Raw genomic sequence first — 24,891 nt, 5'->3', positions numbered from 1 at the left:
GCCCAAGCACCTGGGCCATCCTCCACTGCACTCCCTGGCCATAGCAGAGAGCTGGCCTGGAAGAGGGGCAACCGGGACAGAATCCGGCGCCCCAACCGGGACTAGAACCCGGTGTGCCGGCGCCGCAAGGTGGAGGATTAGCCTATTGAGCCACGGCGCCGGCTTGCCAAATCTTTAAATTAAAGGAATTTTTCATTTTAAAATGGGTTTCTTCCTCCCTTGAAAAATTGTACCTGGCAACACTGGGCCTACACACCCATATGAGTCGGGAGTGAGTGGTTTCCACATCTTTTAAGAAAGTTCCCTGACTACTCACTGTTGCCCTATATGAATGTATTGCTCTATGTGAATGAGAAGGCATTCATACAGAAAAGTTAAATAAAACAGTTAAACACAAGAGCTGAAAATAATGGAAAAAAGGAAAGGTTCCTACAGTTAGTGTAATACTACAATTTAACTTTGATAACAGGATTAAAAGATTGAATAATTTCCACTATCTGGATATCTGGATATGAACTGAAATGCAAGAACCAAATTTCCATTCCACTCATGAGAATCATAGGTCAACACACATGACTTTATTTCTCCCCAGGCTTTCCCCCAAATATGTTTTTGTGAGTTTGAATAACAACCATGAAACCTTTCTCATGGTTCTGAAATTACAATAAAAAAGCAGAAACATTAGTTTATTTAATTCATGTTTAGGATACAATTAAGAAAATTTCAAGAAAACAAGATTTAGAAGGTAGTATATTTCAGATGTACTAATTACAATTTGCTTAGCTGGGTAGAGAAAAATAAAATGTGCTGAATGAACCATAGAAGTAAGCTTCTGCCCTCTAGTGGCCAAATTAAATCATGGCAACATTTCCCGTTTCAAAGCATGGCAAAATTGACTTCAAAAATTAAATTTTTTTATTCCAAGATGGTGGAATAGGGAAGGAGCTTATTGCTCTAGTTTACAGTTACATAGCTAAAAAAAAAAAAAAAAAGTGGATAGAGTGTGATCTCAGGGAAAAGTTAGGGAGAAAACTGCAGAAGAAACTCCACACAAATTAGAGGGACACTATGGATCCATGTGGAGGGTGTGCACAACGTGCACAACTCAGGACACCAGCAGCCAAGAGCCTTAACACTAACTTTGAAGAGTGATGTAAGACCAGACTGCAGCAGCTGAGACACTGTCAATAAAGCTGTGGGAAGAGCCTGGTTGTGTGAGTCTGGTTTGGAGCCCTGTGGGGAACAGTGTACCTGCCAACCTAGAGGGAAAAAGGGGATGCGCTTTCTCTCTCTGGCCACCTGGCACCAGCGTTATGAAACTAACCAAGAGTGAGCAGGCAACCTTTTGGACATGCATAACAGCTGTGCCACTCACGTCCATGTGCCTAACAACCAGTTGAGAGGAGATGCTTGAGACTGGCTAGGAAAATTGATAGGAAGCTAGGTGCTCATGACTGTGGGAGCCTTGTGGGTTGGGATGGACTGTGAAAATACTGTGGTGGTGTGCAAGGGCACAGGATGTAGATTGGTCTTTGGGTAGTCACTGTGGGCAGCTCCACACGCTCGGGATCCTTGATTCCCTGGTGAGTGTCACTACTGCAGGATCCAGGCTCAAACTGAGGACTGCATGGGTCCTTGTGGCAGCAGGGATGAATCTTATACCCACTCCACCTAATGTTCAGGCATTGGGCTCCTTGGAGGAGAGGAGGTGAGCATGAGACTATTCCAACAGAGCTGATCAAACCTCCCCTCTGATTAAAAAAAAAAAAGAGAGAGATTTAACAAACCCAATTTGGGTGTCACCTTGGACACTCCCCTCACCCTGGAGCACTGAACAAAGCTCCCTGGCCACACCCAGCACATGCCCCTGGGTATTTGTTGAAACATCAGACACTCCCATAAGAAACAGAAGCATAGTCCAAAGATAAAAGCCATTACAGGGAAAAAGAAATAAATCAACAAGTATCTCCACAAATGCCCAAAAATAAATGTACCAATTCAAGAAACAAGAATAAGGAAAACAACATGATGCCTTCAAAGGAAAACAAAAACACTTCTATACTAGAATGTGAAGATGAAGAGATTAAAGAAATGTCAGAAACAGAATTCAAAAAATTGATTGTAGGATTACTTAGAAGTAATCAGAAGCAAATCCATGAATTATATGACATTAATGAAAATATTTCCTATGAAATTGAATTTTAAAGAAAAATCAAAATGAAATATTAGAAATGAAGGATTCAATAGATTAAATTTAAAATGCAGTAGAAAGCCTTACCAACAGACTAGGTGAGTCAGAAGAAATAATATCCAGATTAGAAGACAAATTCTGGAAATTTTACAGTCAGACCAAAAAAAGAAAAAGTTAGAAAACTGAAAAACAGTGTTCAGGATTTATGGGACACTATCAAATGACCCAACATAAGGGTCTTAGGAGTTCTTGAAGCATAGAAAGAGAAAATGAATTAGGTCTTTTTATTGAAGTAATTATAGAAAACTTCCTCAATTTGGAGAATGAAAGGGATGTCCAAGTACAGGAAGCACATAGAATTCCTAATAGACATGACTAGAAAAGATCTTTACTATGACACATTGTAGTCAAACTGTCCACAGTAAAAGAAAAGATTCTAAAATGTGTACCAGAGAAACACCAGAATACTTTCAGAGGATCATCCATCAGACTCACAGCTGAGTTTTCATCAGAAACCCACAGGCTAGGAGAGAATAGCAAGATATAGTCCAAGTTTAAGAGAAAAACCCAGAATACTATAGCCTGCAAAGTTCTCATTTATGAATGAAGGTGAAATAAAGACCTTCCATGACGAACAGAAATTGAAAGTATTTGTCACCACCCATCCAGCTTTACAAAACATGCTTAAGGATGTGCTCCACATAGAAACACAGAAACGTGGTCATCACTATGAAAGAAGGTGAAGACAGAAAATCTCCCAGTAAAAGTACAAAGGAAATCCAAAGTAAAAAATAGGAATATTTATGGAAAAATGGCAGGGCAAAATCATTACTTATCAATAGTTTCCTTGAATTTAAGTGGCCTCAACTCTCCAGTTATAAGATACAGATTGGCTGAATGGCTTCAAAAACAAAACCCATCTATTTTCTGCCTACAAGAAACACATCACACCAACAAAGATACACACCGAAAATGAAAGGATGCTAACAGAAACCTAAAGAGTTGGTATAGCCATCCTAATATCAGACAAAATAGACTTGAACACAAAAACTGTTAAAAGAGACAAAGAAGAACACTGTGTAATGATTAAGGGATCAATTCACCAGGAAGATATGACTCTAATAAATTTATATGCACCTAATTACAAGGCACTTGGCTATTTAAAAGAAATGTTAAAAGATATGAAGGGAGATATAGACCTCAATACAATAGTAATGTGGGGATTCAATACCCCACTTTCAGCAATGCACAGATCAAACAAATAGAAAATCAGCAAGGAAACAAAAGTTAATCAACATTACAAACCAAATGGACTTAACTGATATCTACAAAACTTTTCATCATACAGTTGCAAGAAAACACATTCTTTTGACCAGTGCATGGAACTTTCTCTAGGATAGACTACATGCTAGGCCATAAAGCAAATCTTGGCAAATTAAAAAAAAATTGAAATCATACCATGCATCTTCTTTGACTATAATGGGATGACAATAGATATTAACAACTTAAGATTCTCTAGAACATACGCAAACACTTGGAGACTGAATAACATGCTCCTGAATGAACAGTGGGTCATAGAAGAAATCAAAAGAGAAATAAAAAAAATTTTGGAAACAAATGAAGATGACAATACAAGATATGAAAATGTTTGGGATACAGCAAAAGCAGTATTAAGAGGAAAGTTTATTGAACCTTGTGCCTATATCAATAAATTGGACAGACACCAAATAAATGAGCTATCAATGCACATCAAGGATCAGGAAAAACAACAGCAAATGAAACCCAAAATAAGTAGGAGGAAAGATATAATTAAAATTAGAGAAGAAATAAACAAAATTGAAACCAAAAAAAAATCACTAAAATGAAGAATTTTTTTGAAAAATAAATAAAACTGACAAACCATTAGCACAACTAATCAAAAAGGGAAAAGACAGAGAAGACCCAAATCAATAAAATTAGAGATGAAAAAGTAAATGTAACAACAGACTTCACAGAAATAAGAAGAATCTTCAGAAATTACTACAAAGATCTGTATGCCAACAAATAGGGAAACCTAGAAGAAATGGATAGATTCATGGACACATACAACCTATCGAAACTGAGCAATGAAGACACAGAAAACCGAAACAGACCAATAACCCAAACGGAAATTGAATTACTAATAAAGACCCACCCAACAAAGAAAAGCCTAGGACTGGATGGCTTCACAGCTAAAAGAAACAGAACTACAGACTAGTTTCCCTGATGAACATAAATGCAAAAATCTTCAACAAAATACTAGCTAATCAAATCCAACAACACATCAGAAACATCATTCACTCAGACCAAGTGGGATTTATCCCTGGTATGCAGGGATAATTCATCATTCAGAAGTCAATAAATGTGATTAATCATATTAAGGAACTAAAGAAGAAACTCAGATGATTATTTCAATAGATGCAGAGAAAGCATCTGATAAAATACAACATGTTTTCATGAAAAAAAAAAAAAAACATAAGCAAATTGGGTCTAGAAGGAACATTCCTCAACACAATCAAGGTGGTTTATGACAAACCCATGGTCAAGATCCTTTTTAATGGGAAAGCATACCCCCCCGAGATCCAGAACCAGACAAGGATATCCATTCTCACCATTGTTGTTTAATAATGTCATGGAACTTTTAGCCAGAGCCATTAGGCAAGAAAAAGAAATCTAAAGGATACAAATTGGGAAGGAAGAAGTCAAACTATCCCTATTTTCAGATGACATGACTCTATAAACAGGAGATCCAAAAGACACCACTAAGAGCCTATTGGAACTCACAGAAAAGTTTGGCAAAGTGGCAGGATATAAAATCAACACACACAAAAATCAATAGCCTTTTTATATACAAAGAATACCATGGCTGAGAAAAAACTTCTAAGATCAATCCCATTAATAATAGCTATTAAAAAAATCAAATACCTTGGAATAAACCTAACCAAAGACATCAAAGATCTCTACAAGGAGAATTACAAAACATTAAAGAAAGAAATAGAAGTCACACAAAATGGAAAAATCTTCCATGTTCATGGATTGGAAGAATCAATATCATCAAAATGTTCATACTACCAAAAGCAATTTACAGATTCAATGCAATATTGATCAAAATACCAAAGACATTCTTCTCAGCTCTAGAAAAAATGATGCTGAAATACATATGTAAACACAAGAGACCCTGAAGAACTAAAGCAATCTTATACAACAAAAACAAAGCCAGAGACATCACAATGCCAGATTTCAAGACATACTACAGGGCAGTTATAATCAAAATAGCCTGGTACTGGTACAAAAACAGATTGATAAACAAATGGAACAGAATCACAACTTCAGAAATCAACCCATGCATCTACAACCAACTTATCTTTGACAAAAGAGCTAAAATCAAACACTGGAGCAAGGACAGTCTCTTTAATAGATGGTACTGGGAATACTCGATCTCTACATGCAGAAATATGAAGCAAGACCCCATACCTCACACCATACATGAAAATCCACTCAAAATGGATCAAATACCTAAATCTATGATGTGACACCATCAAATTCTTAGAGAATATTATTGGGGAAACCCTGAAAGACATTGGCACAGGCAAGACTTCTTAGAAAAGACCCAGGAAGCACAGGCAATCAAAACCAAAATTAACAAATGAGATTACATCAAATTTAGAAGTTTCTGCACTGCAAACAAAACACTCAGCAAAGTGAAAGGCAACCGATAGAATCAGAGAAAATATTTGCAAACTATGCAACTGATAACAGATTAATAACCAGAATGTATAAAGAGCTCAAGAAACTCAACAACAACAAAACAAGCAGCCCAATGAAGAAATGGGTAAATGACTTGAACAGGCATTTTTCATGAGAGGAAATTCAAATCTCCAGCAGACACATGATAAAATGCTCAGGATCACTACTGTCAGTGAAATGTGAATCAAAATCACAATGAGGTTTCGCCTCAATCCAGTTAGAATGGCTGTCATATAGAAATCCACAAACAACAAATGCTGGCAAGGATGTGGGGGAAAAGGTACCCTAATCCACTGTTGGTAGGAATGTATATTTGCGCAGTCACTGAGAATACAGTATGGAGATATCTCAGAAATATGAATATAGACCTACCGTATAATCCAGTGATCCCACTCCTGGGAATTTACCCAAAGGAAATGAAATCAGTATATGAAAGTATTATCTGTACCCCCATGTTTATTGCAGCTCAATTCACAATAGCTAAGATATGGAATCAACCCATATGTCTGTCAATTGAAAACTGGATAAAGAAATTATGGGATTTTACATCATGGAATATTACACAATGGTAAAAATAAATGAAATCCTGGCATTTGTAACAAAATGGACACAACTGGAAAACATTAAATTTAGTGAAATAAGACAGTTGCAAAATGACAAATACCATATGTTCTCCCTGATCTGTGGTAACTAACAAAGCACCTAAAGGTAATCTATAGAAGTGAAATTAACACTTTGAAATGCGGTGACTTTGAACAACCCTTGCCTCAACTGTTGGGGAACATTTTTTTCCATACTATTTATTGAACTCTTTACTTAGTATAGAGTTAATCTTATGTGTATAAAGTTAATTAAAAATAGTTCTTAGTAAAAAATAAGAATCAGAATAGGAGAGGGAGGAGGAAGAAGGGTGGGAGTGCAGGTGGGAGGGCAGGTACAGTGATTCTTCTTATGTGTTCTTCTCACTATGTTCCTGAAGTTGTATTTATGAGATGCATACCTTAAATATAAGGCTTCTGGGAAAAAAGATTTCATAAAAATAATTTACAAGTTCCTAGTTCCAAAATGAACATAAGTGCTTTGAAAACACAATGCAGACAGATCAGTAAAGTGATAACTAAGAAGGTCACAGATCTAAGTTTTTCAAAATGAAGAGGATCCATTTGCTAGGCTGGTTGAAAACATTTCCATTCTGGGCATCAACAATTTGGATCTGGGGCTGGCGTTTGGCTTACTGGTTGAGCACCTAAAAGGTAATCAATTAAGATGCCTGTGTCCCACATTAGAGTTTCTAGGCTTAATTTCTCGCTCTGGTTCCTAACTCGTTTTCTGCTAATGTAGAATCTGGGAGGCAGCAGTGATGGTTCTTGGGATTGGGTTCCTTTGAACCACATGGGAAACCTGAATTGAGTTCCTGGCTCCTGGTTTAGCCTCATCCATTCCTGCCCATTGTGGGCATTTGGGGAATGAACCAGTGATAAGAGCTCTCTCACTCTCTATCCCACCATTTCAAATAAATAATTTTCTTAGAAATATGAATCTGATGATAAAACAGTAGAGAATCGGGATTTGGAGAATTGAGTAGAGTGGATGAAATGGTAGACACGAGGGTGCTTCAAATGCCAGGTGTATGAGCAAGCTATCACAGGTGTGGAATCATGCTGTGCTTGCCAGGGTCATCTAAAAAACAAGTACCTTTTGTGATAGGATGGCAGCATATTTATTCAGATACCAGATGATAATAAATGAGGTCATCAATTTTTCCAGAATGTTATGGGCAAAATTCATATTTCCATCAGGGAAGAATTCAGTCCTCTTAGAACAAATGTGGACAGTGGTATGATTTTGTTAGTCAGCTTTTCCTGTGTGCCTTACACTCGTGTTAGCTGAATGACATTAGATAATATGTTCACCTTACCTTTCTAAGAAATTGAGTCATTCCTAAGAACCATGTTCTGATTCATACATTCTCAAGTGTTTAATAAGAGCATATTCATATTTACAATTCACTTGAAATGTACCAAAAAGAAGATGGATTAATAAATGGATATAGATCTGATTGGGATGAAGTGAATGCATCAACTTTTTAAGTGTGGAATCCAAGTGATTGATACATAGGTATTCATGGAACACTTCTTTCAATGCTTTTGCATGTTTGAAGCTTTCATAATAAAATACATCTAAAGTCCTATTTTTGAAGAGTCTACTAGAGTAAGTTGGAAACAAAAGGGAGCTCTAAGGAGCTGGATTAATTCACATATTGATTTCAGTTTTATAAGCTTAATTCACATAAAATAAAAAAAATGATTTTGGCATTCTTGCAAATAATGCCCAGCAAGCCTCTTCCAGTAATAAGTGAAACATGGATCCAAGTGATTCTTGATATAGAATGGCCATATTTTCATATGAAGATATCAGTATTCATGGAGTACCTGTTGTTGAAACATTAGCGACAGCTACAAGTTTATATGTAGATGTGTGAATTTTTAAAGTTGTGTCTTTTTCTCCGGATAGTAAAGTCTATTAGAGCATCTGATTTTTTCATTATATATCTATAATGTTTATAGTGATTGACCTAAAGTTATATTAAATATTTATTGATTAAATGAATAAGTTCACAGTTTACTACTCATGTCATCAATAGGTATATTATTAATGACAAAATCCTGAAACTAAAAATATATCTAAATGTTGTACTAATAGTAAAAATATTTTGGGTAAACAAATGAATAAAAACAATGAACATGCTTCTCTTTCTGTTGCCTGTAGTGGAGAATCTGCAGTTAACTCTTAACCATAGTAGGTTACTCAGGAATATATTAAAGGCTTAAAGGACAGAATCAGGCTATTTTACATATGTGTTACATAGTCATTCCTCAGTAGCTTTGGTTTTATGCAGGGTACCCAATGAAAACGCCTTGTAAACTCCAAAGTTGTATAATATGAAAATGAAAGGGATAGTGTCATTATTTAAAGGCCATCTCCTAAAAGGCAAACTTCCTATTTTATTGGAAGTTTTAAAGTTCAGGAATTTTGATTAACTATTGTTTCTACAGGTTGATATTTTGAGGCTTTGTTAGATGGAAAAATTTTAATGGAAATGAATTCAAAAATGAGTAGTAATCTTCATCTTTGATTTTAGTTAGTGCTCAATTCTTAAACTATGAAGTACCAAACTGCTGTCTTGTAGAAATTATTTCAGCAAACATTATAGCCTGTGAGAATACCACATTGAAATTTTTGCTTCCTGGGTTATTTTGTTGCTGAAATTTGCATCATTATTCAAATAATCTTCCCGTTGAAGACACCCATGGTGCCACACAGTGAATGAGAAAATACTTGCAGACTATTTTAGGGAAATTTCATCTCACATGTAGGAACTTAGGTGTCTGATAATATAAAAAAGCAGACCTCCTGGAGTCAATGAAGTTTCAGTATTTCCAAACAGCTTTCCCTTTTCATATCAACATTATGTGATGAGCACTCACACACTTTCACTTGCACCGTGCACCACAGGTGGCACTGGGAATTCTTATGAACAGATGTTTTTATCTTGAGGGCTGAGTGAGGGTTGGAGTAAAAGGTCTTAGACCACAGCCCTCTCAAGTGTGGCAACAGATGTGTGGCAGATGAACACAGCCTGTGTAATTTAAAAGTTTTAAATTGAGATACATATTTTGGCCAACCAATGCACAAACTAATGAAATAGAAGTCCATAATTATATGGACTTCTATCCATCCCTATTGAAGCATCCCTATTGAAGATAAACATCTCATATTCTTTGTTCACTCATCCAGGTGACCCGCTACAGGGGACTGAAAGATTGCTGGAGAGACAGTCCTTGCTCTAGATTACTAGAAAATGACAGTTTTGTTTCAGAGGTGTGCAATGTGGTGTGGAGTAGACTCTTGTTCCTCAGAGTGTGCTTCACCTAGGTGCTTATGAAAGATGCCCAAGGCTGGCGCTGTGGCTCACGAGGCTAATCCTCTGCCTGTGGCGCTGGCACCCTGGGTTCTAGTCCTGGTTGGGGCGCCGGATTCTGTCCCGGTTGCCCCTCTTCCAGTCCAGCTCTCTGCTGTGGCCCGGGAGTGCAGTGGAGGAAGGCCCAGGTCCTTGGGCCCCTGCACCCGCATGGGAGACCAGGAGGAAGCACCTGGCTCCTGGCTTCAGATTGGCGCAGCGTGCTGGCCGTAGCGGCCACTTGGGGTGTGAACAAACGGAAAAAGGAAGACCTTTATCTCTGTCTCGCTCTCTCTCACTGTCTAACTCTGCCTGCCAAAACAAAACAAAATAAAACAAAAAAAGATGCCCAGTATGTCTCCACCCCAGACCCACTGAATTAGGATGAGCACTTTATCATGATGCCTGGGTCACTGCATTTAAGGAGGTCTGATGTAGAACACAAAGGGTGATGCTGGATTCCCCCAACTTTCTGACTTTCTAATTGACACTGGGCAAAGAATGTAGCCCCTCAGAGCCTCATCCGTTAAATGAGAATAATATTAGTAATTAGGACTTATGGATTTTAAAAGATTTCTTTAATTTATTTATTTAAAGAGAGAGAGAGAGAAAAGAGGAGAGAGGGAGGGGAAGAAAGAAAGAGAGAAAGAGAGATTTCTTATTTTCTGATTCTCTCCCCAAACGCTTTTTACAGCTGAGGCAGGGCCAGTCTCAAACCAAGAGCCAGGAGCCAAGAACTCAATCCAAATCTCTCATGTAAGTGGCAAGAACCCAAGTACTTAGTCTATCAACTGCTGCTTCCTAGGGTATACATTAGTTGGAAGCTGGAATCAGGAGGGGAGGCAGGAAGCCAGGTGCTCTAACTTGGGATAGAAGCAGCCCAAGTAGCATCTTGACCATGACAGTAAACGCACAACCTAAAATAGGAGTGTCTTAAGGATTAAGACGAAACCCTTATATACGAAAGGGTTCAGTACAGTGTCAGGCACTGAGGAGACACTCAGTTAAATATTCATTATATTTATTTTTTTCTCTGCTTCTCTTACCTGTCAAAGCAAATCATGTTCAAATATTGCATTTTGTCATTAATGTTATCAAGTGATATTTCTAATTAATGCATTGAATACTTTTTCCCCTATGCAGGTGTGTTTTAAAACTAGAAAACAACAACAACTAAAGTTACCGATATTTCATTAGGCATCTCTTAAAGCATTTGGGTTCTGAAATATTTAAAAGTATTTCTAAAACATAAGCTATGTACCTAGAAAATATGATAGAAAAACATACCAAAAGTTAATAGTACCTGCAGGATTACTGAAGGATTTTTATTTCCTTATTTCTTTTGTTTACCATGGCTTAAAATTTTTCCATATGACTTTTTTATTTGGAGGAAAAACTTTAAGTGCTTTAAAGGTCTTGTTAGGAGAGCAGCCATTTAGTCTAGGAGTTAAGATGCCAGTTAAAATGCCTGGATCTCACATCAAAGTGCTGAGGATCAGGTCCTAACTCTGGCCTGCTAATGCAGATCCTGGGAGGTAGCAGCAATGGCTCCACGTGGGAGACCTGCACTGTGCGATCCCAGCTCCTGACATCAACCCAGGCTCAGCCTCAGGTTTGGTAGGAATTTGCATAGTGAACCAGGGGATGGGAGCGCATTTTTCCATCTCTCTCTCTCTCTCCACTCTCTCTCTCTCTCTCACAAACAAAAAATAAATAAATAAAATACTTTGTTAGGATTCAGATTAGCCTCTTCTCATACAACTTTGCTCACCTGCCACCCTGAATTATGACTTTATGATATAATAAACCCATTAACTTGAATCTATAGTGTTCCTTAAGTTTCTATAATTATTTAGATTATATATAATGTATTTATACAGTTACAATATATCACCTGAATAATGTCTTCCCACATGATCTGATGTAAATGTTTATTGTTCAAGTCACAGGGAGAAGAATTTAACTTTCCTACTTATCTGGTTTGTGAGCTAGTGGTGAAGATAATTTATGAGAAAATTATCCATTTAATGATATTTTATAGTCCAATGAAGTCTTTAATGTTCAAATAGAAATGACCTTTAGAAGTGCCACGTTAAAAGGATCATACTAAAAAAGACTCTGCTGCTAAAATAGTCTCTCCAGTGCCTGACATGTCCTAGATAGAATTTTCTTTTGAGAAAACCACTGCTACTTATTTTCAGTGGCCTCATTCAAACAAACTTACATTATTGTGAGACAGATAAAGGGCACAGTGCTGTTCAAAGGCGTGAAATGACTTTTCTTTCCTAGTATTATGTGGTGAGAACAAATGATTGTTTTTTTCTTGAGTTTCAAAAATGAAATCTGTTAAGGGCCTAGATATTTCAAGAAGAAAAATCATATTTTCTGATTTAGACCAGTATGGAGTCTATGTAATTCAACGCTTCTAAAATTATTTCTACAACTGAAAATGTTCAATTATTCTGTAAGTTTAACCCCAATTATACATTTCTTGTTAACTTTTAAAAAAATTCAAGTAACATTGACCTGAAACTCTACTTCTGTATTTTTATATACCTTAGTGTCCTCCCAAAATAGTTTTTTTAAATTATTTATTTGAATGTGAGCAAGTGAGTGACAATAGCTGGGGCAGGAGCCAAGAACTCTGTCCAGGTTTCCAACATGGTGACGGGGACACGAATACTTGGGGTAGTCATCTGCTGCCCCCCCCCGACCCACCCAGGGTATGCATTAATTAGCAGGAAGCTGGAATTGAGAGTGGAGCCAGTGGGACTCAAACCCAGACCCTCTTATGTCTCAATCAGCATCTTAACCACTGTAGCAAACACTGGTCCTTCAAACAGCTTTTTGGTATACAAAGATAAGGCTTTCAAAGGATACCAAGGTGGGCCAAGGCACTCCTTGCATGCTCAAAGGACTTAGGTCTCCACTCCTTGGGGTTACTCCCCCCGACCCAATCATCAGAGAATTGGTCTTTTTGAGGCACCATCAATAAAACATTCACAAGGAGACTTCTACATCAGTAGCCGTACTACATAAGCTGAAATATGGTGTGTCTTGAAGTATTCTCTTGAAGTGAGTGCTTCCTTCTCAGGGACAATGGCTTACAACGAGGTAGAAGTTGATTATACAAATAAGAAATATTATGTCTACAATGAAATTTTAGTTCAAAATCCTACTTTTTAAACGTTTATTTCTCTAAAAATAAAATATAGGTAGCTGACTAAAGAGATTGCTGTTTTCTAATGAAAGAATAGAATCACTGTTCTCAACAGTAATTTATTTATATTTACCTAAATTATATTTTCTTGTAACATATATATTTTAAATATGTTATTATGTAAAGCAGGAAAAGAGAAAAGAATTTCCAAGCTTCTGGTGGATTTCTTAGGAGAGGTACTGATTTCATATTGGTGTCCATATGAGTAAATAAGAAATTCATAGAATTCTTTAGTTTTAACCCATTCTATCTCTTGGTCCTATATGTGGGAAACCTAAAACAAAAAAACAACTGAGCAGTAAATGTACCATTTATAGTAACTTTGACATAAATATTATGTTTTTGGAGTTCCATAGTTTGGAGAAAATAATAGGTGAATTATTAGATCATTTGAAAATATTTTAAAATTAATTGTGGAAATAGCATTAACTTTACCACAAAAGTTCCTTTATTAAATGTTAATCTGACCAAAAGATTACCTACATAACTGATAGATAATAAAAGAAATACATTTATGAAAGTGTTTTCCTAGAACTAGGCTGTCATTTTATTTCAATATATATTGCTTTTCAAATTGTCAATATTTGGGGACCAGCATTGTGGTATGGTGAGTTAAGCCACAGCCTAAGATACTGGCATCCCATTTAGGCACTGGTTTGAGTCCTGCCTGCTCTGTTTCTGATTCCAGCTCCCTGATAATGTGCATAGGAAAGCAGCTGAAGATGGACCAAGTGCTTGGGCCCCTGCTCCTACGTTTGAGACCAAGATTAATTCCTGGTTCCTGGTTTCAACATGGCAAAGCCCACCAGCCATTTGTGAAGTAAACTAGCAGATGGAGGGTCTCTCTCCCCTCTCTCTCTGTAGTTCTCAATTTCCCTATAACCATGTCTTAAAAATAAATCTTTAAAGAAAATTATGTTTGAAAATAGTTGTTCTATAAGTAGGACACTGAGTGAGACTATGTGTAGTGCATAATAATGTGCAGTGGAGTGTACTGCTGTCTGACAAACTCTAATGTGTTGCTACTTACAGATATTCGTTGAAAACTTGTGATCTGTGTGCTTGGAAGTAAATTAGTTCTATAAATGCTTGAAGTGGTGCAGAATCCAGACTCACACTCCATTTGTTGGGTTTTTTGGACAATCTATTTGCTGGTTATGACTTGTGTGCACACCTTCAAAATATTGTGTTCTAAGCTACAGACACCACGAGGAAAAACAGGCTAAACAGTGTCTTCTGAAACTGGCAACACTGATGAAAAAACAAGCGAGAAGGTCATGACCACAGATTTGATACAGATAAATTCTCATTACAAAATGGTTAGCTAATGAATGTGTCATTGTTGACAAGAACTACGATACAGTGGAACCACCTGTCAAAGTTAAATCTTTCCAAAAAGAAATAACTAGTAGGGTCACTGTGCCCCAACCAAAGGTATTGGGTCCCTATGACAATTTCATCGGTGGTATGCTTAAAGCATGATTGATGGGCTTTCAAATTGGTCACTTCTTTTTGTTAAAAAACAAAAGTGGCATTGGCCTTCCTTCACTTGAGTAACTGATATGTGTATGGTAAATGCATGTTCTATTCACAATTTTGTGAACAAAGGCAAAGAGCATCTCATAAATTTGTGGGATTTCAAGAGACATCTACTCAGCATACTTAAAATGAAAAACAGAAACCATCAGGACAAAGAAAGTGTAGAACTTCTGGACTTACTACTGCCCAAGATAATATCAGATTTCACATAAGAAGCCAAATTATTCTAAAATGAAAAGAATAATCATGCAAAACAACCCATGTTATACAAAACCAACAAAATATTGTCAAAAATGTAATGCAACTTTTGTTTGAAGTGTTTTGCTCCAAAAATAATTATTGCGCAGGTCAAGAAAATCACTTTTTTGCATACTGTGTATTGTATGAAAGGAAATCTGCCCAATATCTTGTTTATAGAACAATATATATATATATAACAATTTATATAACTATATATATAAAACAATACACACACACACTACATTGGACAATTTGTATTTTCATTTTTAATAATAAATTATATATAGGCTATAGATCATAATTCCCAACATATTTTAATGCAGCTATGTCAATTTCATTGAAATATTCATAGAATTGAAAAGTTGGGACTTAATGGGTTAATCTTTTTAAAGACCATGGAAAAGAAAAACACTATTATAGCTGAAGGAACACCAGAATTAAAAATGTAATCATTGTAAAATCTTTAAATTCCAGTTCCTGATCAAAAAATTCAGAAGTATTTATTCATGCTTCTATTGAGCTACAAGGCTCTTCAGCATTATTAGTTTCCCTTAAAGGAGAATTGGATATGGGACTTCTTCATGACAATATTTCTGAGAGAATGCTCTCAGAAGAAAAATGTAGGGATGTGAGGCATGCATGACAGATAGGGAAAGAAGAGAGAGTGGCATGTCACTGGAAGTCTACTTCAGCCTCATCCCTTATGGAGGTATGTAGAAGGAATTGCAACGCAGAAGTTGCCCACACAGAAGCAAAGCACCTGTGCTGTTATTTTCCTCGATCTGTCAGTTGCTGGTCCTGGATCTCCCCCTCCAAGGAAGAGCTTGCCAGGCATCTCCAGGCATGCTCGTTCCTATCAGCAGAAGTTCACCCTCAGAGAAACCTGCAGCAGTGAATGGCTTGAAGTCAACCCTTGTAGTGATGTTGCAGCGGTCTGAGGAGGCGATCCGAGCCCAGGACCCTGCCTGAGGCAGATGTGTATGCAAGAAAAGACACTGGTGGTGTGCACTGAATGCCAAAAGAGAATGAAATATGAAAAATGCAGTCAATCATCTAGATTTTCTATGACAATGCTGGACTTCATGGAAGTGCTGTTCCAATGCACCATTTCTTTTCCTAAGGTGTGATGTTATTTAGACAAAGCCAGCAAGGGAGTGAAGAAATAATACTTAATGTTATGCTTAAGATTAGAACATCCTCTCACCTCTTTCTTTACTTCTTCTTCATCTTCTAGCGTCAAAGCAGCCAGTTGCTTAGCTCTCTGCTCCATCAGATTCACGTATCGGATGGGGTTTGACAAAGCTTCAATAACGTCTAAATAGGGAAGAGACATTTTAGATCAAAGGTCTGGGATGTAGTGATTGCCCACTATGCTTCTTTCATTCCATTCCTCCTTCCTTCCATGCATTACATCCTCTACCTACTCATGCTTCCAACAATTCATCATCCATCTTCCATTCTTTCATCTACCCGTATAATGATCCACTCATCTACCCAACATTTTGGAAATAGATGATTCAGGCCATCCCTCAGGAAGAGATTAATCAAAGGAATTCAGTGCTGAGAGCCAAATAGGTCAGACTCTGACTAAGCATGCCTCAACACTGCAGATTTTCAGATTCTTCAGATTTTTTTGGAGGCGTCCTCTACCCCAGAAATAACTTACACATTTGTCTTATTTCAACCAAATGGTCTTTCATAAATGGAGACATTTAACGTAGAAACCCTCCTTTCCAGACTGTTGGAATGTCCCTGTGATTTGGTAATATGGTGCTCATTCAGATGGCAGTGGATAGCTATAATAAGCTAGGCTGCTATCTTTGGGTGGAGCATGTGCTCCAACTTTTGTTTCAGTCTTCAGCACTCCCCAGTGTCTCACATCTAGACCATTTGATAATACAAACATTTAAATGTATGATTCCTAGGGGTAGACTTTTGGGCTGGTAGTTAAGATACCAGTCCAGATATGCCTGTCTGCTATCAGGTTTTCTGGGTTTGAGTTCTGGTTTCAGCCTCTTGCTAATGCATACCCTAGGAAGGGGGAGTGGTGATGGCTCAAATAGATGGGGCCCTGCCACCCACATGGGAGAACAGGATTGAGGTCCTGGATCCTGGCTTCAGCCTGGTACAGCTCTGTAAACTGTAGGCAACTGGGGAGTGAATCAGCAGATGGGCGCTCTTTCTGTCTCACACTGTCAAATTACCAAAAAAAAAAAAAATTAAAAATAACAACATATTTATAATTCCTCTCAATTTTTCACCCATGAAAAGGACCATCACTCTACAACTGGCTGAAGGCAAATGCAGCGCACAGAACTACTTCATACCTGTAGTACCAGGTCCCTTTGGAAGGGCTGAGCCCATGAGGATAAGACTATCAATGAATAAATATGCCTAAAACTAAGGAATTGGGATTAAAATGAAAATACATAATTAAAATTCAGTTACAAGGGCTTGAACAATTTACCTCTAAGCATAAATATAGAGACGACTCTGAGGGCAGAATCAAACCTTTGTTTGGTCCAATTTTTCTTTCACTAAGCCACAAAATCCCGGATGAGCCAGAAGGAAACATTGTTGTGGGTGGGGTACTTACCTGCGTATGTGTCTGGCACATAGTCTTTCACTTCTATGTAGACAAAGACAGCCGGCAGCATGAGAGGCTGGTTCCTTTCATTCCTCAGGCAGATGTAGTGATAGCCTGGAGTGTGGCAAAGAAAAAAAAAATGCAGCATGTAATTTCTGCACAATTTAGTTATCATCATGAACATCAGTGAGATGGAGGTGTATATTTCAGTTGATGCTGAGTGACAAGCAGTTCAGCTCCTTCTCATTTTAATCACATGATTTTGAGAGATAAGGTATTATTTTCCTTACTAGACAGGAAAACTCGGTTGAATCTATTTTTTTCCCTTTCTAGTCAGTTTTTCCCCATAAAAGAGAATTCAAAATAGTGTGGTAGAGATTTAATTATTATTCCACTTTCACCCCTTATAATTGAATTCCAGTTGATGTCCTGACTCGGAGCTTGGCATATGCTCAATTTTGGCCAATGGAATGCTAATGACGTGATATAAGGAGAGCTTAAAATGCAGTGCAGGATTAGAGTTTTCCTCTTGCATTACAGTGGACCGGCAAGGAAAGTCTCCACTGTAGATGCTGCTGCCCCTTCAGTCTGGCCTCAAAATGCACACACATGGGAGGTAATTAAACCCTAAACCCAAAGCATAGCTATTCTCTGGTGCCCAGGCTGAATCACCCAAAATTTGCCAATCCAAGGACCCGTGAGCACAGTCACAAATATTCATGGGTTCTGCATCTACATATTCAGCCAAACACACATGGAAAATATTTGAGGAAAAAAACCACATTTGTCCACAGACAGGCATGTTTTGTTGTCATTATCTCCCAAACTATAGTGTAACAACTACTCACATGCATTTATGTTGCTAGATATCACAAGGGATCTCGAGATAATTTAAAGCATACAGAATGATGTTACTAGGTTATATGCAAATACTATGCCATTTATATGACACTTGGGCTTCCACGGATTCTGGTATCTGAAGGGGTCTTGGATACAATACCCCGGGGTGCTAAGGGATAACTGGACTTGTATTTAAGTTTTCAGAAAATTTGTTCCACAGATTTACTGTGATAAGAGTTGATTAATAAACTGTAACATGTCACGAAAACATGAAAATGATTTAAATATTTAAAATATTTAAAAATATTTAAATAACCTTACACCTCTAGTTACATAACAAAATTACAAATCAGTGAAGAACTTCCTAAAGAATTTTTAATGATCAGGTAAAGAAGTGATAATTTTCTCTGCAACTTTGACAGCAAGTTTCTCATACTATCCATACCTGGCCGAATGGCTTGCACTGGCAATATCCGGTGGCCGATGAATTTACCTCCTTCTTCATAAACTGCTATCCTTAAGCAGGCCAGAGAAGGAAGAACTACCTATGGAGACATGAAGGTCATACCTGGTTATGAAAATGTATTGTTCAATTCGGCTCTGCATTTCCAAATCCAAGTAGAGGTTTCTACTTAATTAATTTGATTAAAAAAAATGTTGCTTATGAGTTAATTTTTCAAAACAAGAATACATGGTTACCAGAAATAGGATCTTATCTTTGCTTTATCACCTTGTTGCAGGAAGGCATTTGTTAAAAATACAGCTCACTGGGAATGAGCATGTAGCCTAGAGGTTAAGATGTCCACAGCCTAAGTAGGAGTGCCTGGGTTTGATTTATGGCTCTGGCTCCTGACTCCAGCTTCCTGCTAATCCTGACCCTGAGAGGCAGTAGGTGATGGCCCAAGTGAGTGGGTTTCTGCCACCCAAGTGGCAGACCTAGATTTCTGGTTCCTGGCTTCAGCCAGGCCCAGTCATGGCTATTTGGGGGCATTTGGGAAATGAACCAGAGGATAAGGTTTCTCTTTTTCTTTCTTCTTCTGTTTCCCTATCACTAACAAATAATTTTGTAAATAGTTCATTTTTTTTACATCAACATTTTCAAAGATAGAAATGATCAAATTCTATGCTTAAACACAAAGAATTTGTTGTCTTATCACTATGTTAATGTTTACTCTTATGTTTTCAAAGCAAATAGATTTTCTACCATCAAAGAAAAGGTTTATAAAAAAGCTTTCAGGATCCTTTTAAAATATAATTGTTTCATAAATTTGAAAATTCACAAATAATGCGACAAGTAATTACTCGTTTATTTCCTGTATGAAATATCTGGAGTATGTGGTTTTCTAATCCCATATCATGTATATGAAACCAACTATCTCTTTAAAATTTATTTTTATAACAGTAAATACATTTATTGAATGCTTGCACTGTCAGAGATTTTCTAAATGTTGTTAATGTATTTACTTATGGACCATTCATACTAACTCTAGGAGTATTAAACCCAGTTGGCATATGAGAGCAAAGCAGAGTGTGAAAAGCTTTCATATAGACATTTGGTTTGCAGAAGACTGTCTTTGTAGACATTGTGACCATATTAAAAGCAAAGGGAAGTCTACTCTGGTTTCTCCATGTCTTATTTTCAGAACTGCTTTGGTGATAAGCTTGTGTGAAGATGATTTGCTTCCTGGTGAAGACAGAAAGACCCAGTTGGTGTAAAAGACTTTAACTAAATCCAAAGAATCCAGACAAGACAGTCAGGAGTTTAATTAACATTCTTTTTAAAAGAAGTATAGAGTTGCGTCCTGTCAGCTACTATGTCATTCCCTACTTCTCACTCTGCTTCATTGGAGTTAAATGAAAATGTATCATTGAACACTTATACTTGTGTGATGATCTGAGTTAAACTTACATGTTATTCTGGTCTTCCAAATGAGATATTCTAGAATTAATTGATTTAAAGTTCAATTCTAAAAAATCTAAGCGAGTGATTAACAGAGATCTCAGAGTTTGCAGGATGACTTCCAAAACGGTATAGCTTTAAAAATGTGCAAGTTCTCAAGGTAAGCAACAAATAATTGCTCATTTATTTTATTTTATTTCTGGTTAGTGTAAAACACCTGGAAAACTCAGTTACATCTCAGGCCAAGAACACGAGACCAACCTTTTTGAACACAATTGGTTCTTCTTCCCAGACAGGATTTACGGCATTTCCTTGTGAGGTCTTGGTCTTAAATGCCTTCCTCCTTGTGTCCACAGGCAAACCAAACATATCCACTTCCACGTAAGTCCCAACTTTCTTATCAGACAGAAACTGACCAGAAATAATCTAGAAAGTAATAGAAAAGGAAGTCTTGATAAACAGATAACAAAGACATAACAGAATACTTTAAGGAGGTATAAATGCTGTTAGGTGAATGTTGGAGAATAAGCAAAATGAAATAGAAGCCATTGTAGAAATGTAATTTCTCTTTTCCTTAAGGAGTTAGTACAGGAATATTGAAAATTGTACAGGTAAGAGTCAATAAGGTAAAGCAGTAAATGAGGAACAAATGAAGAAGAATCTGCTTTAAACCATTAAGATCAGTTTACCCGTACCTTTAATTCACCCCATTAGTCATCTCCACAGCTGTGAGTTTCCTTTGCCTCGCTACTTAACAAATGAGCATAGTGGAGTTAAAAGAGATTTTAAAATTATACATCCACAAAATGTTTCCCAGGTCTGGCTCTTTTCCTAACCTAATTTTCATTATCACAGAGATCTATCAGTCATACTACAGGTTAATGGAAGCAAACAAGGAAACAAGCAAAGTAAACTTGCTTTATCCCAGAGATGGAAGCACCAGGGATCAAGTGCTGATGGAGATAACCTGGTTCATCTAGGTTGTATAAGTGGAACAAAGTTTCTAAGCTCAAATCAGCAAAAGGGACAGAATTTCCCAGATTATGCCTGGGGCAGAAATCAGACATCACAGAGGCATGAACACAGCCATCAGAGGATAAGTTAGGTCAAAGTCAACTGCATACAGATGAGGTTAGACATTCCAAACAAGTTAGAGGGAAGGCTTTGGAAAGGCTCCCTGAATTAGTCCTGGGGACAACTCATTTCCCTTGGCTGTAATCTTTGGCTTCTTTCATGAGGCCTGCTAGCAACAATCTCTTAGTTGAACTAGAGGATCTACAGAAGAACTAAGAACTTAGCAGGCATTTCACAACATGTTTGAAATGTCCAAGTTATGTAAGTCCGACTGGAAAATCAGATGCACCAAAGCCTTTATATGCTTAAGATGTCTGATCAAAGAAGAATCCTGAACTAAATTACTGACACTAAACCACAGCGTTCTCATCAGTAAGATAGAACGGCAGATCGTTGTCTGAGTTCGCAAGTTAATTCTGGCAGTATAAAGCCTATGTCACAAAATTAAAACAAAGACACAACAGGACAGAAATGAGCTGCATCTTGGCTCTGACTGTAATGTTCAAGTCAGGAAGGACTGTATTACAGTGTGGCCTCTCCATTCAGGGAATACTGACAGTTCTAGAACAGCAAATCCATTCTGGATGGAAGTAGCAGGTTACACATGTCTGAGACTCAACTATTTCTCCTTTACAACCCAACATACTATCCTGCCTATAGGAAATTGGTTACAATGTCACAAAATTTCCAAGACAAAAATATGCAAGCAATTAAGGAAAAAACAGGATGAACTTGCAAACAAAGTAAAAATATTATGAGTTTGATGCATCTACAACAATTGACAAGGATTTTAAAACAGCATTCTCTTTATGCATAATGCTTATGTGTTTATCTCAATCACACATGACAGAACTAACTATCCTTGGTGGAAAACAATTCCCTAAAATAAACATGATTGTAAAGCTCTAGTTTTGCCCGAATTACTCTTTATAAATCTGACTTGAAAAAAATTTCAAAGACATAACCGTGAGGTAATTTATTGAATTTTATTTTTAAATCTTTGATATAAAGTGACATAACTTTAAGATGAAAATGGGGTCAGCTGCTTTGCTAGAAAATGTTACTGAATACTTTTATATAGTTTCTCAAATGCCTTGCTTTAAAGTTAATCAGAAAGTACATCTATGACCCCCCAAAAGGTTCTATCATATTAGTAGAAAATAAATGATATTTAAAAAATAAATGAACTTTAGCTCCACACCAAATAATTACAGAATTTCTATATAAAGTTCTTTATAAAAACAAACTTACATTTCATAGCCTTAATAATATTTTCTGAGTTCACAAAGAATATACCTATTGTAACTTAAATTTTAAGGCTTGGAGAAAATCATTTGGAATTAATTTTAGGGTCACAAACTCATATTTAATAAGACAACTCCTTCATATCATTAATACAAGCTTCAAAATCTCTGAACATTCTCATAGCATTTCAAAACCATGCTGTGAAAACTAGAAACCTTTGTTCAATATTTAATAACTTATAGCGGGACTTTATTCTCTAATTTTGCTTGGAACTCATGAGTACAAAATGCCAGATCTCTCAAATATGGGTCACTAACTTTCATGTGAATTTCATGGTGGGATATCTGCATAAAAAGAGAGAAGTTTCACCAACTCATTTTACTAACTACATCTCATTCAAGCAGCCTGCAAAAACTATTAAGATCTTCAACAGGTATTAAGCTTTTTTTTTTTTTAAGATTAAAGCACTTATTTATGCAAAGTAGAGAATGATCTAGCTTTTGTTAGGGTGTACATACCTTAACAGATAAGGTGTTGGCTACTATCCCATCCACAATGCCTTCGGTAAAAGGATCAAAATGCTTGTCAGGTCTCCTCATGAACTCTGGCTTTAATCTGTAGCCGCTCTTCCCATTGTATTCATACATCCCCATGTTTATCTGCATAGCCAGGTCTGAATATAAAATACAAATCTTACTGTAAATGAATTTATGATAGAACAAGAAAGATTATAAATTGAGATGGTATTACAGTCCATTTGTGTGACTGCTCTCCTTACAAAAGAAATAATTATTCACTGAAGTGTAAGAAACACAGATTTAAAAAATTCAGCTGTAATCCCTAATTTCAGATATAACTACTGCCAGTGTGCCACTTCATATATATTTTTCACATATAGTATGTTGATTCCATTAAATATTTTTCTGCTTAATTTTATCAGCTGGGTACAATCCCTTTGAATAGATATATTTGAATAAATGTGTTCAGCCCATTCTGAGTTACATTTCTTCTAATTTTTTACTTTTTTAAACATTTATTATTTTCTTGAGATAACATTCTTACGGCAAGGGAAGACCTTTCTCTCTGTCTCTCTCACTGTCCACTCTGCCTGTCAAAAAATAAAAAAAAAATTAAAAATAAAAAAATTTATATTATAGTAAAAATCTTAAAGGTTCTACTAAATAAAAACTTCAGCAACTAAAAAGTAAAATGACCATATGTTTTATGGAACATCATTGTGGTGACAACTTTGAAAACACCATCAATGCTTCTCCTAGGAGTGGGATTTCTGGGCCAAATATATATGCACATATTTTGATAAAGTGTCCTTCAGAAAGCTTAAACCAATGAAACAAACTTTTTAAAACGTTAATTTATCTGAGAGGCAAACAGAGAGGTCTTCATCTACTGACTCACTCCCTAAATGCCCACAATGGGGGACTGGACTACTGGCTAAAGTTGAAAAACAGAAGCCAGAGCTGGGAGTTGAGAACTCAATCCAGGTCTCCTGAATGGAAGGCAGGAACCCAGTAACTTGAGCTATCACTGCTGTCTCCCAGGGTCTGCAAGGGCCAGAAGCTGGAGCCAGGAATTGAACCCAGTTACTTGCATATGGGAGGCAGGTGTCTTCAACTTTAGGCTAAATCCCTACTTGTTAAACTAATTTATGCTCTACTAAGGCATGTGTTTGAGGATAGATGTTCCCAATTCCACTCACAGATGATGCTATAATTCTTCATTTCATAGGAAAAGAGATTTTTTTTAAAAAAGTGCATTTCTGTGATTATTTACAACCAATGTTATTTACACATTGATTCTTGACAATGAACAAGAGTAACTGATCAATATCTTCCTAAGACTCAGTCTATCAGTAGAATCTTCATATTTACTGCAATTCTTAGGGTTAAAAATATGTATTTTATAAGGAATCTGGGAAGTTGTCAGCTGATCCAGATTACCTGTGTCATGATTTATTTCTATTTATGTCAAGAATAAAGATGTGAAGATAGAATTATTTTAAATTGAATGTAACAAGTCATTTCTAGAGCAGAGAAAATAAGAAATTCTCTCTCTCATTTTATTAAATTATTTGTTTGCCATAACCATATCTACCCTCAAGTCCCCCTTAGGAGTTATTTGGCAACAACACGGACTACTTTTTTGGGTGCACATAGCCTGGAACGATTGTCATAAAATAGTAAACAAAGTAGATGCCATCCTTATGATGGGACTTAAATTAAGATATTATACCAATAAGATATTTAACACAGAGCCAGACAAAGTGGTCCCACCACTATCACAATTAGAACTGTCGAAATTGATGCAGCAT

At 36.7% G+C, this 24,891-nt stretch overlaps 1 protein-coding gene across 6 annotated transcripts in view; it reads right to left on the bottom strand.

The window, feature by feature from the left end:
• PLCB1 (phospholipase C beta 1) overlaps positions 1-24,891 on the bottom strand; it is a 792,589-nt gene that overhangs the window by 154,620 nt on the left and 613,078 nt on the right. For all 6 annotated transcript variants that reach the window (XR_016215911.1, XM_051846235.3, XM_008256382.5 and 3 more), the window contains 5 exons: positions 23,081-23,235; positions 20,505-20,669; positions 18,789-18,888; positions 17,513-17,617; positions 16,121-16,230 (listed from right to left, as the gene is read on the bottom strand). Coding sequence is in view for 5 of the 6 variants with exons in the window: in XM_051846235.3 (XP_051702195.1) it covers positions 16,121-16,230; positions 17,513-17,617; positions 18,789-18,888; positions 20,505-20,669; positions 23,081-23,235 (635 nt within the window). In the remaining variant the exon portion in view is untranslated. The remainder of the gene's footprint in view (positions 1-16,120; positions 16,231-17,512; positions 17,618-18,788; positions 18,889-20,504; positions 20,670-23,080; positions 23,236-24,891) is intronic.

Source organism: Oryctolagus cuniculus, chromosome 11, assembly GCF_051225735.1.
Source record: "Oryctolagus cuniculus isolate XC-2025 breed Fujian yellow rabbit chromosome 11, ASM5122573v1, whole genome shotgun sequence".
In the NCBI taxonomy this organism is placed as follows: domain Eukaryota; kingdom Metazoa; phylum Chordata; class Mammalia; order Lagomorpha; family Leporidae; genus Oryctolagus; species Oryctolagus cuniculus.
This window is presented reverse-complemented; position numbering and strand designations above follow the sequence as displayed.